At 35.5% G+C, this 13,703-nt stretch overlaps 1 protein-coding gene across 5 annotated transcripts in view; it reads right to left on the reverse strand.

Annotated features, from left to right (window-relative positions):
* The window catches only part of CFAP43 (cilia and flagella associated protein 43), a 42,299-nt gene that overhangs the window by 19,639 nt on the left and 8,957 nt on the right, over positions 1-13,703 (reverse strand). For 3 of the 5 annotated variants that reach the window (XM_072931230.1, XM_030276357.4, XM_072931232.1), the window contains exons 6-17: positions 11,946-12,096; positions 9,955-10,017; positions 8,947-9,026; positions 8,109-8,240; positions 7,240-7,356; positions 6,070-6,150; positions 5,111-5,259; positions 3,964-4,067; positions 2,781-2,921; positions 1,772-1,944; positions 874-1,026; positions 278-408 (exon numbers count right to left, since the gene is read on the reverse strand). In XM_072931230.1, the coding sequence (XP_072787331.1) occupies positions 278-408; positions 874-1,026; positions 1,772-1,944; positions 2,781-2,921; positions 3,964-4,067; positions 5,111-5,259; positions 6,070-6,150; positions 7,240-7,356; positions 8,109-8,240; positions 8,947-9,026; positions 9,955-10,017; positions 11,946-12,096 (1,475 nt within the window). The remainder of the gene's footprint in view (positions 1-277; positions 409-873; positions 1,027-1,771; positions 1,945-2,780; positions 2,922-3,963; positions 4,068-5,110; positions 5,260-6,069; positions 6,151-7,239; positions 7,357-8,108; positions 8,241-8,946; positions 9,027-9,954; positions 10,018-11,945; positions 12,097-13,703) is intronic. The other 2 variants (XM_072931231.1, XM_072931233.1) reach the window with 2 other exon arrangements.

Below are 13,703 nucleotides of genomic sequence, written 5' to 3' on the forward strand. Positions count from 1 at the left end.
AGGTCTTTTCCAACCCAGTGATTCTGTGATTCTGTAATAATTCTCAGAAGACATTCCTGTATGTTGTACTGCAATCAGTCCCAAAGTGTAAGACTTCCTGAGCTAGGGAGGCAGGCTGTCTCTGAAGATGAAAGGAATTATTTTATTTCTATCCAATTCTTCTCCTTACTTTGACATGAAGAAAAAGGAAGTCTAGAATCACAAGTAGATGCAAAAATTAATCTATCAGGATACAAGAAATGGCATAATCAATAATAGTCTGCCACTTTATACATACTTCCACTTCAGACACACCAGGGCACAATCATTTTCACCGTTAACTAGGATGAAATTGCCATCCAGGGAGAATACCATGGATCTGATTCCCCCTCCTTGATATGAGTGGCAATGCTTTTGAGCAAGTATATCCTAGAGAAGTCATAGAAGCAGTATCAGCAAATATGTTTATATAAGGGAATATGCCTTTAAATTATTTTTATTATTTAATTTAAAAATATTTTAATATTTCTTTATTTTTAGATAAAAGTCAATCCAAAATGGCAATACAAAGCACATAAAATACTAGGGTTTTTAAGTTTAACAGGTTTGACTACACATGGGACAAGATTGTAGTATATTGATTTTGCAGGAGGTGAGAACAGTAGCAAAATTATCTATGCAAAAATTTACTGAAGGAACTAAGTGGTTTGTATGCTTGTATACACACTCATTATAAAAATAATGGTCTTGTATAATGCTATGTCAGTTAATTTTCAACATAATTTTTTCTCAAACACCTATTAAAGTGAGGAAAAGTTTACAGTTAAAGGAAGTAATTTTCACACTTTTGTCTCACATAAATCAAACAAAGCCTGTGCCCAGACGCCCACCTACCAGAGTAGAAGTATTGTAGATAAACAAAACACCATCCTTGGCTGCTGCTGCCAGCCACTGGCTGTTGGGTGATAAACAGAGCAAACCTGATCCAAACTGTTTGCTAGGAATCTTCTTTTCTGCTGAAAATACTGATGGACCATCCCACTTATTCTGCCAAACAAGCAAAAGGTTAGCAGCAGTTCAGATGATATCTATGCCATTTTGAGAAAATTAATGAGAAGTTTGTGGGTTACCACATGCATTGCAGTTTAAACTGTTGTTGGACTACTGAGCTGAGGAAGTAGTGCCAATGCTGTGCTGCTGATTTGCTTCTCATCTCTGCAAAAGGGTCTGTATACAGTACATTCAAGCCTGAATTTCTTGGCTCAGAAAGGATGGAACATGTCAAGGAGGAATGCTGACCTTAGAATTCACCTTTTTACATGCCTTGACTCTCAAACTCTGGGAGACCTATGAGCTGCAGAGAGCTGCAGTTCCTCAGCAGGCAGTGACAGTGGCTTCCTGAAGCCCTCACTGCTTCCTTGTGAGGCCGGACTGGGTTTGCATCTGAGAGTCCTGGGCTGACATTGGCTCAGTCCCTTCAGGAGCTGCATGTCCAGGTTACTCAGCAGACTGCACAAACCCACAGCTCCAGCACAGAAGCCACTTGTGAAGTGCCTGCATGCTCTGTGGATTTTAAGAACCAATATAATAGAACAAGGACATCATTTTTGCCAGGTTTCTAAGCAAGTGGTAGGAAAATGAAAGTTGATGAGTATGTAGGGAGTAGGTGTTTTGAGTGGAGAGAGGATTTCTTTAAGATAATATCCTGCTATATTAATTTCATCTGCAGCCTTTGTTTTTATTTAGCTGGTATTTAACCATCACCCAAAATAATGCAACTTCAGAGAATTACCTTTGCAGAGAGGTAGTATTTGCAGATGAAAGGTGCACAGGTGCAGTAGCCATATACAATGTTATGTGACTTCAATCTGACTGCTGAGCTCAAAGGGTAATCCAGATCATACTGCTCCTTTTTCAGGTCACTAGCATTAAACATTCCTTGTTCATTCACATACTTATCATTATCTAAAAGATTGACAAAAGAAAGAGGGAGGAAGAGGCATGACTACCACTAATACAGGTGCTTTGTCTATCATGTAATTACGAAAATGGTCCTCAGCAAGGAGTGAGCATGATGTGAGTTTTCAGGGAAGTGACTGAAAATTAAAAAATACTTAGGTATTAATACTTAGCTGATGCAGGACATTGCAGTGAAGCATAGCAATAGCTCTCCTGGCTCTAAAGAAGTACTGGAAACAGTTTAACCACCATGATGCGACCATTTGCATACACTAATTTACTCTGCTTCTTGAGTATTACATCAACATAATTAGTGTTAATTAGTTTGCATGCAGGTTCATGCCACCATTGTCTTCATCTAGATCTTGTTTTAGGAATGTCTGCCATGAGGAGCACTCAGCCTGGGTGGTATTGGTTAAACCACTGCAATTCACATCTTCAAAAGGGAATTTTTTTATTAAATTAATATATTTTATTAGTTAATAAAAGCTAATAACATAAAGTTAATATATTTTATTAGTTCCCTAATTTGAGCTTTAAAGGGACACTGGAAATTAAGACTGACAAGGCACCTGATATAAAATTGACACAAAGACAATAACTGTAGATCTTCAGCAGCTTTGAAAATAAAGCCCCATTTTATATATCTAAACATAGGCACAAAAATAATTCAAAAATTAGTGAATATTTGAAGAAAATACTAACTTTGTTGAAAACTACAAAACTACTTTTTGAAAAGTTTGTAAAATGTAAGGCCTTTTAAAAATTAAATGTAAATGACTTGAAAGTCTAACACTAGGCTTATTGCTCTAGAAAATGTAAGTATATATTTCAATTTTTACCTGCTATCATTGCTGAAGACAGATGAAAAATTTCCAGTCTTGCTTGTTGGACCTCTGCTACATTAAGAAGTACCATCACTTCAACTGAGTCATACTTTAAGTCAGAAATTACAGAAAGATGGAGCACTTCATCTGCCAGTACTGAAGTAGGTAAGGAACATCAATGGAAATTGTTATTGTGGCATGGTAACATTTTTTAAATTAAAATATCCTGTGACAAAAAAACGAAATCCTTGTTGGGAACAAAGCTCAGGAGTGCTGCATGTACTCAACTCCCTGTGAGGCACTGGGTGCTGGGAATCCCTAAGCACCAGCACACTATTATTACATTAAAAAGTCAAATCTGAATTTACCTCAAGCTTGAATTGTAGCAATTTTGAGGCTATCTCCTGATAACTGCCAGATAAAGAACAGAAAAACTCTCCTGTAACAAACCCTCCAGACAATGAGAATATGATCAGGCAAATTACATAAGATATTTAAGGAGATATAATTCTGTTTGTTAAACAGAATTGTTAAACAATTTCTTTAACAGAATTTGTTATCATTAAAATGATAAAATGTCTTTTATACATAAAATTATGGTGAAGATGTATACACACAGATATGATCTGTAAGAATAATGATTTTTGAAAAATAAATTCACAAATCTCAAAATTTTTTTGTGAGTTAAAATTAATCATATTTTATTCCTTACTATCAACCATCAAAGCTGACAATTTCAGCAGTTCCCATGTTAAAGATGTCTGTGGTAGAAATTTGAAACAGGACATTGCACACAATGATTATAACCTACAGCATTTTAGTACAAATTCTCACAAGTTCTTTAGTTCTTTTCCATCCCTACTACTTTTGTGCTGGAGCTGTGATCAGTTTGTCAGCTAGTCCATTCTTTTCCCTGTGACTGATACGTACTCTGAAAGAAAGGTATTATTGGTACATCTGCTAACTAAAATTACGAAGGGGAAAACAAAAGCAAAAACTAAAACCAACCAACCAAACCCTCCAAAACAAACAACCCCGAAAAGAACTCTGGCCCTTAGAAAATAGGTGGGAAGAATATTTTTAGTCCTCCAAGAAAATAAATAGAAGGAAGGTGAATGGCTTGGTCTGACTGATAAGTATACTTTAAATGCAGAAAATAGAGAAAAGAAAATGTAATTAATGTTGTTACGTGTATTACCTATATATCCCAGAACCTGGAAAAATTTTGATGGACGAGCATCTAGAATAAAGATGTGTCCTTCTGTAGCTCTTGCAATGAGGAACTGGCCACTCTGATCATAACTAGGTAAAATGCAAATCCAAGTAGAAATCAATTCAATACAGTCAATAAGAAGAGTCAAATAATTTCACTCCCATAACTTGCTGACTTCACTGAATGCATAAACATAAATTTCAGCTTCTGGTTTTACAGGCTCAGGGTCAGATATAAAGCCCAGTGCTATGAGTGCAGTTTCTAATTAAGTGGGAGGTCAATCTAAAGCTGATCATACTCCACAGCAGTCTGCATTAACAACTTTGTTATGTCGGAAGTTCTTTTACATTCACTTTTTTAGAAATGAAACTATTACACAGATCTTGATATTATTTTGAAAAAACACATCTTTGCTTTGATTTAATTTTGAACAGGATGATTTCTCTATTTATTTTTAAAGTTCTGTCTTAGGTAGCTATGAAAAGGGATACATCTGAGTCTCAAATAAGAGGCTGATTTATATTAAATTTTAACAGTTCAAAATCTGTTCTGTTTTTGCAAAGTAGAGTAAAATACTCAGATTTTTCAATAACTGGTGGGGGGGGGGAAATCCAACCAACAAAAAATCCCAACCAAACAAAAAAGCCTTTTAGATCACTAGAGCTAATTACAAGAGCTAATTACAAGTTCTGATAATGTCCAGAACTTCAAGTAAATTAATAATTAGCAATGGTAACAAAAATTCACCATATAGAAAGAGATGGCCAAAAGGCTTAAACTTAACTTCACAAAACCTTAAATTTATATTCAGTGAGAAATAGCCCTCTAAAGTCAGATACATGGAATTGTGCATAATTACTACATATGATGATTTTTCAGAAGGGATCTTATACATCAGTATCTTCTGTGTTCAGTTAAACCTTCTTAAAATACAGATTTATTACATTTCTCTCATATAAATCCTGATACTACCTCTTGCAAACAATTCAGAATATGCTGAAAAAAACACAGAAGCTGTTAAAATATTTTAATTTTTTTATTTGTAGAATAAAAATGTCAAATTTTTTTTGTTCAACTAATGTCATTACTCAAGCAATAAATTGACAATATGTCTACCCTACTACATACTTACTGCAAAGACAGCACTGGAAGTTTGGAAAGAAAAGTTCTGTGAACAACCCGTGGAGCTTCAGCTTTGGTAACATCAAGGAAATAGATTTGACCTGTTTGAGTCCCTACAGCAACACTGTTGGAGGAGGGACAGCAAGCCATAGAAGTTGCCTAGTTGAGAAGTAGAAGATACATAGCAATTCAACAAATTTATATATATATGCTATTTGTTAATACACAATTTCCTTTGCTATTTAAAAGTCCCTAAAATTTGAGGAAAAAACCACAAGCGGTTTATTTTAAAAACATGTTTTTCACAAAGAAAGTATTTAGAGACATTATGGAAATTTTATCTATGCTTTGTAGCTATACATCAAAACACAATTCTGTTCTTTACAGAGAAAAAACAACCATTATATCCATTCTCCAGATTTTAAGTGAAAGAAGTTTCTAAACCTAAATAAAACAGGGAGTGCAGTGTTGTGTGTACAGCTGTTATAGAAAGGGTTTTTTTTTTTTACTATGTCAGATTTCAGGGTCTGAATGCATCTTAAATCAGGACAAAGCATTAACAGTTTGAAATACTTTTATCAGCTCAATTCTTAAAACCTGTTTTTCATTATCAGTCAAGGCATTTAGCTTTTATACTTTTAAAACTTTTGTTACTCATTAAAAAGAAAAAAAAAGGAATACCATAAAAATTTAGATTTTTTTCTACAAAGATGTGCTGAAAGATGCATCACGAAGACATTTGGGTGAGCTGTTTCCTCTGCTTTGGATTCAAGATAAAAACATGACAGGATTAGCTCAAGGAAATATTCTGAAAGATAATCTTTAAATCTCATTGATGGATTGCTCAAAGACATTACTGAGTTTTCCTCAGCACTGATTGATGCAAATCTGTGGATTATTATGCCATCAATTGAAAAATATAGAAAATTTTAAGTGTCAGTCATGATATAAGATCCTGGTTACTTGTACCTCAATACCAAGGTTTAGCTTGCTGAGGAAAGTTCCATCTTCCAAGGACCAAACTTGTACTTCACCTGAAATTGTTACAGACTGTTGAACAGAGAAAAACAGAGTCAAAAGAGGATGAAATAACCAAATAGTCTGGAAGTGATTAGTGATCTCCTATATAATACAGATTCAAATAATCACTGGGCATGGCAGATTAAGGGTTACTTGGGATTATTAAACTTTTCATTAAATCCAAGTGCTGCAAGGTATATCTGCTTAAGGAATACTTTCAATAATTTTTGTGCAATCCTGCAGCTTTAAGCAGAATGAGACAAATTAGGGCAAAATTTGTTAGCTTGATCAATATTAGCACTCCTGCCATCCTGCCAGCAATAGAACAACCTGCTTATAATTTTATTTGCAAAGGAAAGGCCTTGATGAGAGGTCTCATTTACTCACATGAAAAATGATGACTATCAAAAAAATTTAGTTCTTCCTATATCCAGGTAATTTTGTAATTCCATAATTACAAGTAGTAAGGCTTACAAGAAGTAAGGCTAGAGATCACTCAACCTTCACACTACTCACACACAGTCAGGTAAAATTTAGCATTCCCGTGCTAATGGTGAACAAAGAGATTCAGCCAACTTAACAGACTATGACTCCAGGTTTTCTAGGCTGGTTACCTGGAGAATTCATGGCCTGTAAATGAATTGGTGGCAAAGATATATGTCTTGCAGCAGTAAAAGAAAATGAAAAGCAAGGAATTTCTACGAATGGACAGGTGCATGAGTAAAGGCCTTCTTTGTCCCTGGACCCAGCACAGAGGTATCTCTCAGGATGTTCCAATCTGTGCGGAGGGCTGAAAGTATCAGTAACAACTATTGGACAACATCAGTTTTCTGAACTGAATCCATCTTTTGCTCAGCTATCTTCCTGAACAATCTAAATCACATAAATCAGCAGCAGAACCAATATAAAATAAATTATCCAACCTGCATTCCAAGGGAAGTTCTGACCCTTTTATAGACTATAGCTGAATGAATGCCATTTACTTCCTTAATGAAAAGTTACACAACTATGACAAATACCAGAACAATCTGATTTCTGCAAGGCTTTTCATTTTGTGCCTTAGCAACATATTGGTTACCTGAAAAGAGCTATTCTATATTAAAAATAATACTTTCTTACCACACAGTAGCTGTTCCCTGGAGTAAGAAAATCAGCTGCCAGAAAACAACTGCTGGATGTGTCCAAGAGTTTGACAGCTTCTCCACTATGGGCAGGTCTATAACTATAGACTGTCCCCTGATGAAGAAAGAGAAATAATCCATCACTGGGATATGAAACTCTTCATTAGAAGCTTCTGAAAACTTGAAAAAACCCTGCAATCCTTCTGAGCTTCACTCTTAGAACTTTTATATTTGACTCTAACCTGAGGTAAAATGTGCCCAGTAGGATTAATCTGAGTTTACTGGATTATATTAATTTACACTGACTAATGCTAGTTCCCTTTAGAGTGATCCAGCTAACCATATTTTCAAGAAGTTTTGTTTCTCAAACTTGCTTTAATAAAATAATTCAAACACACCTAATTTCATATTACTCCAGAAATGAATAAATATTCTACACCAACACAAAACTTCATGTCCGTAGAGAGAATAACTCTAGTGCAGAGTCACAGTAGGTCTGATACATCCAAGCTACACTTTTCTCCCTGTGCAGGCCTGGAGTTCATGCCCAGTAGATCCATGACTTGGACATATGAGAGATCCTGAACACATACTCAACTGTACACACACAAGGATTTCTGTTGGGAAATCTAAACAATGGGTACCTCTTTCTGGTATATTCTACCATCTGTAGGAGACAATTGTCCTGTGCTTCATTAAAAGTCTTTACAATTTTCAGTAAAAACACAGAATGGACTATGTTAATTTCTGATAGAATTTGCAGACTTGTGTGATTACATTACACATTTTGTACTAATAGTATCAGCATATTCATATAGAATCCCAGGAATATCCCATTCTGTAGTGCTGTTATCTCAAATGTTGTACCTGGTCAGTGACAAGCAGCAGACTGGTGTAATCAGGAGAAAATAAGAGGCTGGATATGGGCTGTGAGATATCAGCACAGATTTTTATCTCGTACTGCAGATCTTTGATGTGACAAAACATTAATATGCCCTCCTGTGCAGAAAAGTACAAATCCACATGAGGTCTATGCCAGTTATACTATCTGGCAAACTAAACTGCAAGATCATCTGAAAATCACTAGAGCAGCAGCATTTAACTGCATCCCATCACCAATGGGATGCACCATTTGTCTTTAGCAGGTTTAAATAAAAAGCACTCCAAACTGAGATAATAAATCTATCGAACATGAAGGTGCTCTTTAATACAATTCTTAGTGACAGTCCATGTTTGCTAACAACAGACTCATTTGATAATGCTTTCAATTTCATATTGTTGTTTTTGAGACACTGTAAGAATTTGTCCTCCACTTAAGCAGGACTGTACAAAGGTATTTTCAGATTGGGTTAGATATTGAGTTAAATTTTGCAGAATAGAATTTGGCAATTCTCTTGGCCATTTTCTCTCCTTTGCTATTTTGTCCATCCTTCTTTTCTGTTCCCCTACTATATTCTTAAATAAAACCAGGATTATCCTCTTTCATTGCTTCTTTGAGTACAAAAATGGTATCTTTTCACACTCTGCTCCCCTGTGTTAAGCCTTAACAAAGAAATATAGTCAACACCAGAGAGGAACTTTATAGTTCTACAACCCCTCAACTTTTCCTAACTCCTGTCTTTGCAGTGAACTCTGCAAATATACTCCATTTGAATGTAGATTTTCTCCCACTCAGAGTAAGTTAAAAGCACAAAGGATGCCTTACACTTCCAGCTGCATACAGTCCCTCATTACAAAATGCCATGGCAAGTAAAACTGGTTTTTGCAAACTGCTTGGTTTGCCACCTGAAAGCACAAAACCAACATAAAATATAAAATTTAATTTATTTCAACCATGAGTTACGTCTCCAAATCTCAGATAATTTACTATTTATTTGTGAGTAAAAGGACAATAGAGTAATTTAGATTGGAAGGGATCCTAGAAGTCTTCTAATCCAACCTCCTGCTCAACACAGAGCTGACTTCAAACTCAGAACCAACTTCAAAGTTGAATTATGTTGTCCAGACTCATATCAGCTAAGGTTTGAATATACCCAAAAATGGAAAATCCATATCTTTGGGCAACTTGTCCTAATGTGTGATTACCTTCACTGTGAAAGTATTTATTTCCTAATATATACCCACAATTCTGGTTGATGCAAACTGTGTCCTTTGGTTGTATCTTCTCTGTAACATTTCTTTGGATAGCTAAAGCAATAGTAAAATCCCTCATTTCCTTTTCTCCAGGCTGAACAAACAGTTTTCTCACACCAAATTTGTATGTCATGTACTAAGACTGTAACAACCTTTGTGGAAAGGTGCTGAACTTAATCCATTCTATCTTTTTTGTACTATGGTGCCCAAAACAAAGTGTTTGAGATAAACCCCTAAATCCTAACTCAGGTAAATTATGAGTGATTGGAGATCTAAAGAAATGCTAAAACTAAGCAGTAGGGAACCTCTACTAGCACCACTTATTCCAATTTAAATCAGAATGAACAGAATCTTTTCTGCTGTAACTCTGAGGCTTTTAATTTGGCTGTCTTTTAGCAAAAAAGCTGTTAATCTTTTGTCATGTAAATACACATAAGATTGCCAACAATGTGTCTTGCAGAGGCCAGTGTGAGAGGAGTTTTTCTAACCAGTGGCTTTCAGCTGTACTCACATATTATTATTCCCAGACATCAGCAGTGCTGCCTAAAAATCTATGACCTTTATTTGAACATGGAAATACCTTTCTTTTTCTGCACTTCTCTACGAACATGGGACACCACATCTGCTATTTTCTGCATGAACTCTGCACAAAAGAAAACAATTTAAATGTCAACCTTGTTTGTAGGTCAATATTGCAGTACAAGTCAGTTGTATTCCACTCTATTCAACAAAAGGCCAGGTTCAGTACACTAAATGAAAAATGTGCATTATTCCTCAGTATCTACCATTTCTGCCATCTATACAACTGAGCAAGCAAGTGTTGTTATTCAGTTTACAGGTGTAACAAGGAGACAACATGGACTTGGTGTGGAGAGTGGTTCAGATGCAGATTTATCTTCCTTCTATTACAACTTATAGTATTTTTGGTTTTAACAATGAATTTTTTTTTTTTAAGATACTATTTCATGGAAATGCTATTTCAGCCACTCTGAAAACAATGCCTAAGTGAAATGTTGTGGCTGCTTGTGATTCTGTTTGCAACACTGTATCAGGAATTCAGCATGTGCTTAAAGCTGGCCATGCCTTAAGCATTCTGCTAAATAGGTACAGATTGCAGTCTGCTTTAAATTAATCAGAAGCTTCAGTATAATATAAATACAGAGTATTTTGTTACACAGCTTTAGGACAAGACACAAAGATGAACACACAGGCCAAGAAAAAGCCCAAATGGCCAATATTCTTGTTGCCTTCTACACAACTGACAAAAACAGTTCTGGTCATATCTCAGGTTTTTATTAGTTGATGATTTCCAACTCTTGATTTGCTAAATTTAACAGTCTGATAGTTTAAAAAATATAAATAATGCTGGTTTGACAGGTTGTTTTAAAAGCAGCCTTTTACTTTGGTGTTAACTACCAAAAATAAAGTTGTGGTACTTGCTGCAGCTTAAAAAATCATGAACTATATGTAAACAGAAGAAAATAAGATTACCGGGAGATTATCTATTACCACTAATTCAGTGTTTGTTAGGGAAACAGCTCTATGTTAGGGAGAAGTATATTCCTCCTAACCCTGACCAAAGTATGAACTTCATGTGCACTATAGGATTGACACCTTCCATCCCATCAAAGGATGATGGGGTACAGATTGCCTAAGGAACAATTTTTCCTGGCTGTGTCTCAGTATCCTCCATTTAGGAGCCCTCTGAATGGGCACAGAATGGTAGTGGCATTTAGCAGAGGAGACAGCTCTGCATTCCCAGAAAAATAAGGTCTGAAATGGGCTGCCCTTGAGATGAAACTTTAGTCAGTCATAGCCTGCTAAAGGTCCCCATGAAAAAAGACAGGTGTGAATACGTATAGGGCACACAAACCATGTTGGTGAGTTGCAATCGATCAGAGGTCCTCCCAGGATGAATTAAAACCAGATTTCTTTGTTTGAAGCCACTCACTGTGCCGCATACATCCTGCAGTAAAGCCTGGCAGTGTTTGCAGTCTTGTTTTCATTATAAAATAGCCAATGTAAGAGCTGGCTCTAAGGAATGCTATTAAGCCGCATTGCTTCAGTTTTGTTTTTTGAAGACTCATAAGCTCTCAAAGATCACTTCTAACTTTATCTAACACAGCAAATGAAGACTATACAACATTTCATGCAAAATAAAATAAATCACTGGTACTTAACTAACAGCAAAAATAGTACTCCTATTAGTACTGCTATTAGTTGCTGGCATAGTAATAGTTTAATGTTAATCTAGTAGGGCTGGTTAATAAGATCTGGACTCCTGGAAATATAGTTAATTTAATAAATGTTGATGTATTTACAGTTTTTGTTTGGTTCAGTTTTTTTCTTAAGAAAGAAAAATGGAAGTTAGTTATTTGGTGTTGAAAACACCCCCACAGAATCTCAAAAGACATTCTCATATGTTTACTGTACTAATAAAAAAATAGGGTTCTACAAACCAGCTTTATAATTTCTATAAGGTACTGAATAGAAGACAGAAGAAAGCACAAAAAGTTTTCACCTATCTACATTCTTCCCTGCTTGAATGAAACACACTCAGCTATTTCTTACCAGGTGGAGCTTTTTGCTGAAGAACAGAAACACTGTATTGCTCAGCATTAATTGCCAAAACATATCCTTCTTCACAGCCCATGTATATTTCTGAGGTTGCAGTCCAGCAGTGGGCAGTGGGATGCACTGAGGTCTTGATACAGTTTCTAGGCTTCATCGTGAAAATAAACAAGTTCAATCAACAATTGACAAATATCTGTACCAGTTGTTACAGACATTTCAAGATAAGGAAAAAAAAATCATTACCTCATAGAGTCTGACATCATGTTTAACATCAGCATTATTTTATTCAGTCATCCCTTAACTGAAGCCAGTAACTTGACAAAGAACATTCTCCAAAAAGTGTATGTCTGGAGACTGTGGTTGGAGAACTCACTTCTCACTCTAGAAACTTGTTTAAATTATGAATTATATTTTCAACTAAAAACTATATATTTTATATTTGCATTTATCTGGATTTATTCTCCAGCACTTGCATTTGTTGCAATTTTATCTCTAGCTTGGAAATCCCTCCAAGTATCTTCCCTATCCTCACAAAGATACTGACCCACCATTATAAGGGCATTTCCCAAACATTTAATGATACAATTATGATAAAATTCAACACACTGAGCCCCTAGAGGGTTATTTAAATGTCAGAAGGGCACTAGAAGCCCCAATTTAAATGGTTACTTATTATGACTTCACCACAACAAATGCCTTTCAAACTGCTTTTTATAATATTCTTCCACTTTAAGCTAAAATGTGAACATGTGGTTCTTGCATACCTGTCAGTGCTAAAAAAAATTTGTTTGAATAGCTTATCTTATTGTATAATCCAAATTGCTCTGTAAAACAGCTTTGTCAATCTTTGTGTCATCTGCAAATAAGTGATAGAAATATCCCTGACCTGGACTTCCCATGTGCCTTGAATTTCATTTTGCTAAAATAACCCTCATAAATCTGTCCTCCACAAAACAAGAAGAACAGAACTTGTCCAACAAGTATTATTAAAGACAGAGAGTGGCCTGTTCAGATATAACAGCAACAGAGGTAATAAAATACTATGACAGAAAGAACCAGATTAAAGACAATTCAGGGAAGGGAAGAGGGAGACAAAACACAAGAAAACCTTGGGAGAACGTTTAAAAGAGAGGATTCTAAGCACCGTGCATGTGCGCAGAATGGTGAGGATCACTAAACAATATGATGGATGAAAAAAAACAAGGTTCTATGTATGATTCTGTAAAACACCTGCTGTCTCATTAAAGGTTTTATAAAAAGAGGAAATATGGATGGACTTGTGATGAAAGCATAGCACAGAGATCTAGAAGTACCTAGATTTCATTAGCAAAATATACTAAGCCCTTGTTATATGATTCTGGGTAAGCAATTTACATTCTATTTATGCTTACAAGGCATTTTTAGTTTCTCAGGGGAAAAATGTTACAGAAGTGAAGTATATTAATATTTACTTTATACATCAAATATGGCTGACAGTAACAAATTTATAGCAAATAGGGCTTTACATCACCCAGAAAAACATCTAATATAGGCATCTTCACTGGTTTTATAAGGCTTGAACATCACAAATCTTTGGGAAGGTTGTAACTGAACTTCTGCAAAACAGAAGCTTTCTGACCAAACACAATTTCTACAGTGTTCCTTTGTACTGTCTGTCATGACTGTCTTTACATATAAAAATATGCTAATCCTATGATAAGATTATGTAAATCTCAAACCAGGTTGCTTCTTGGATTGTGCAATGGTATGGTAGTG

The sequence above is a fragment of the Taeniopygia guttata genome, chromosome 6, assembly GCF_048771995.1.
Source record: "Taeniopygia guttata chromosome 6, bTaeGut7.mat, whole genome shotgun sequence".
Classification (NCBI taxonomy): domain Eukaryota; kingdom Metazoa; phylum Chordata; class Aves; order Passeriformes; family Estrildidae; genus Taeniopygia; species Taeniopygia guttata.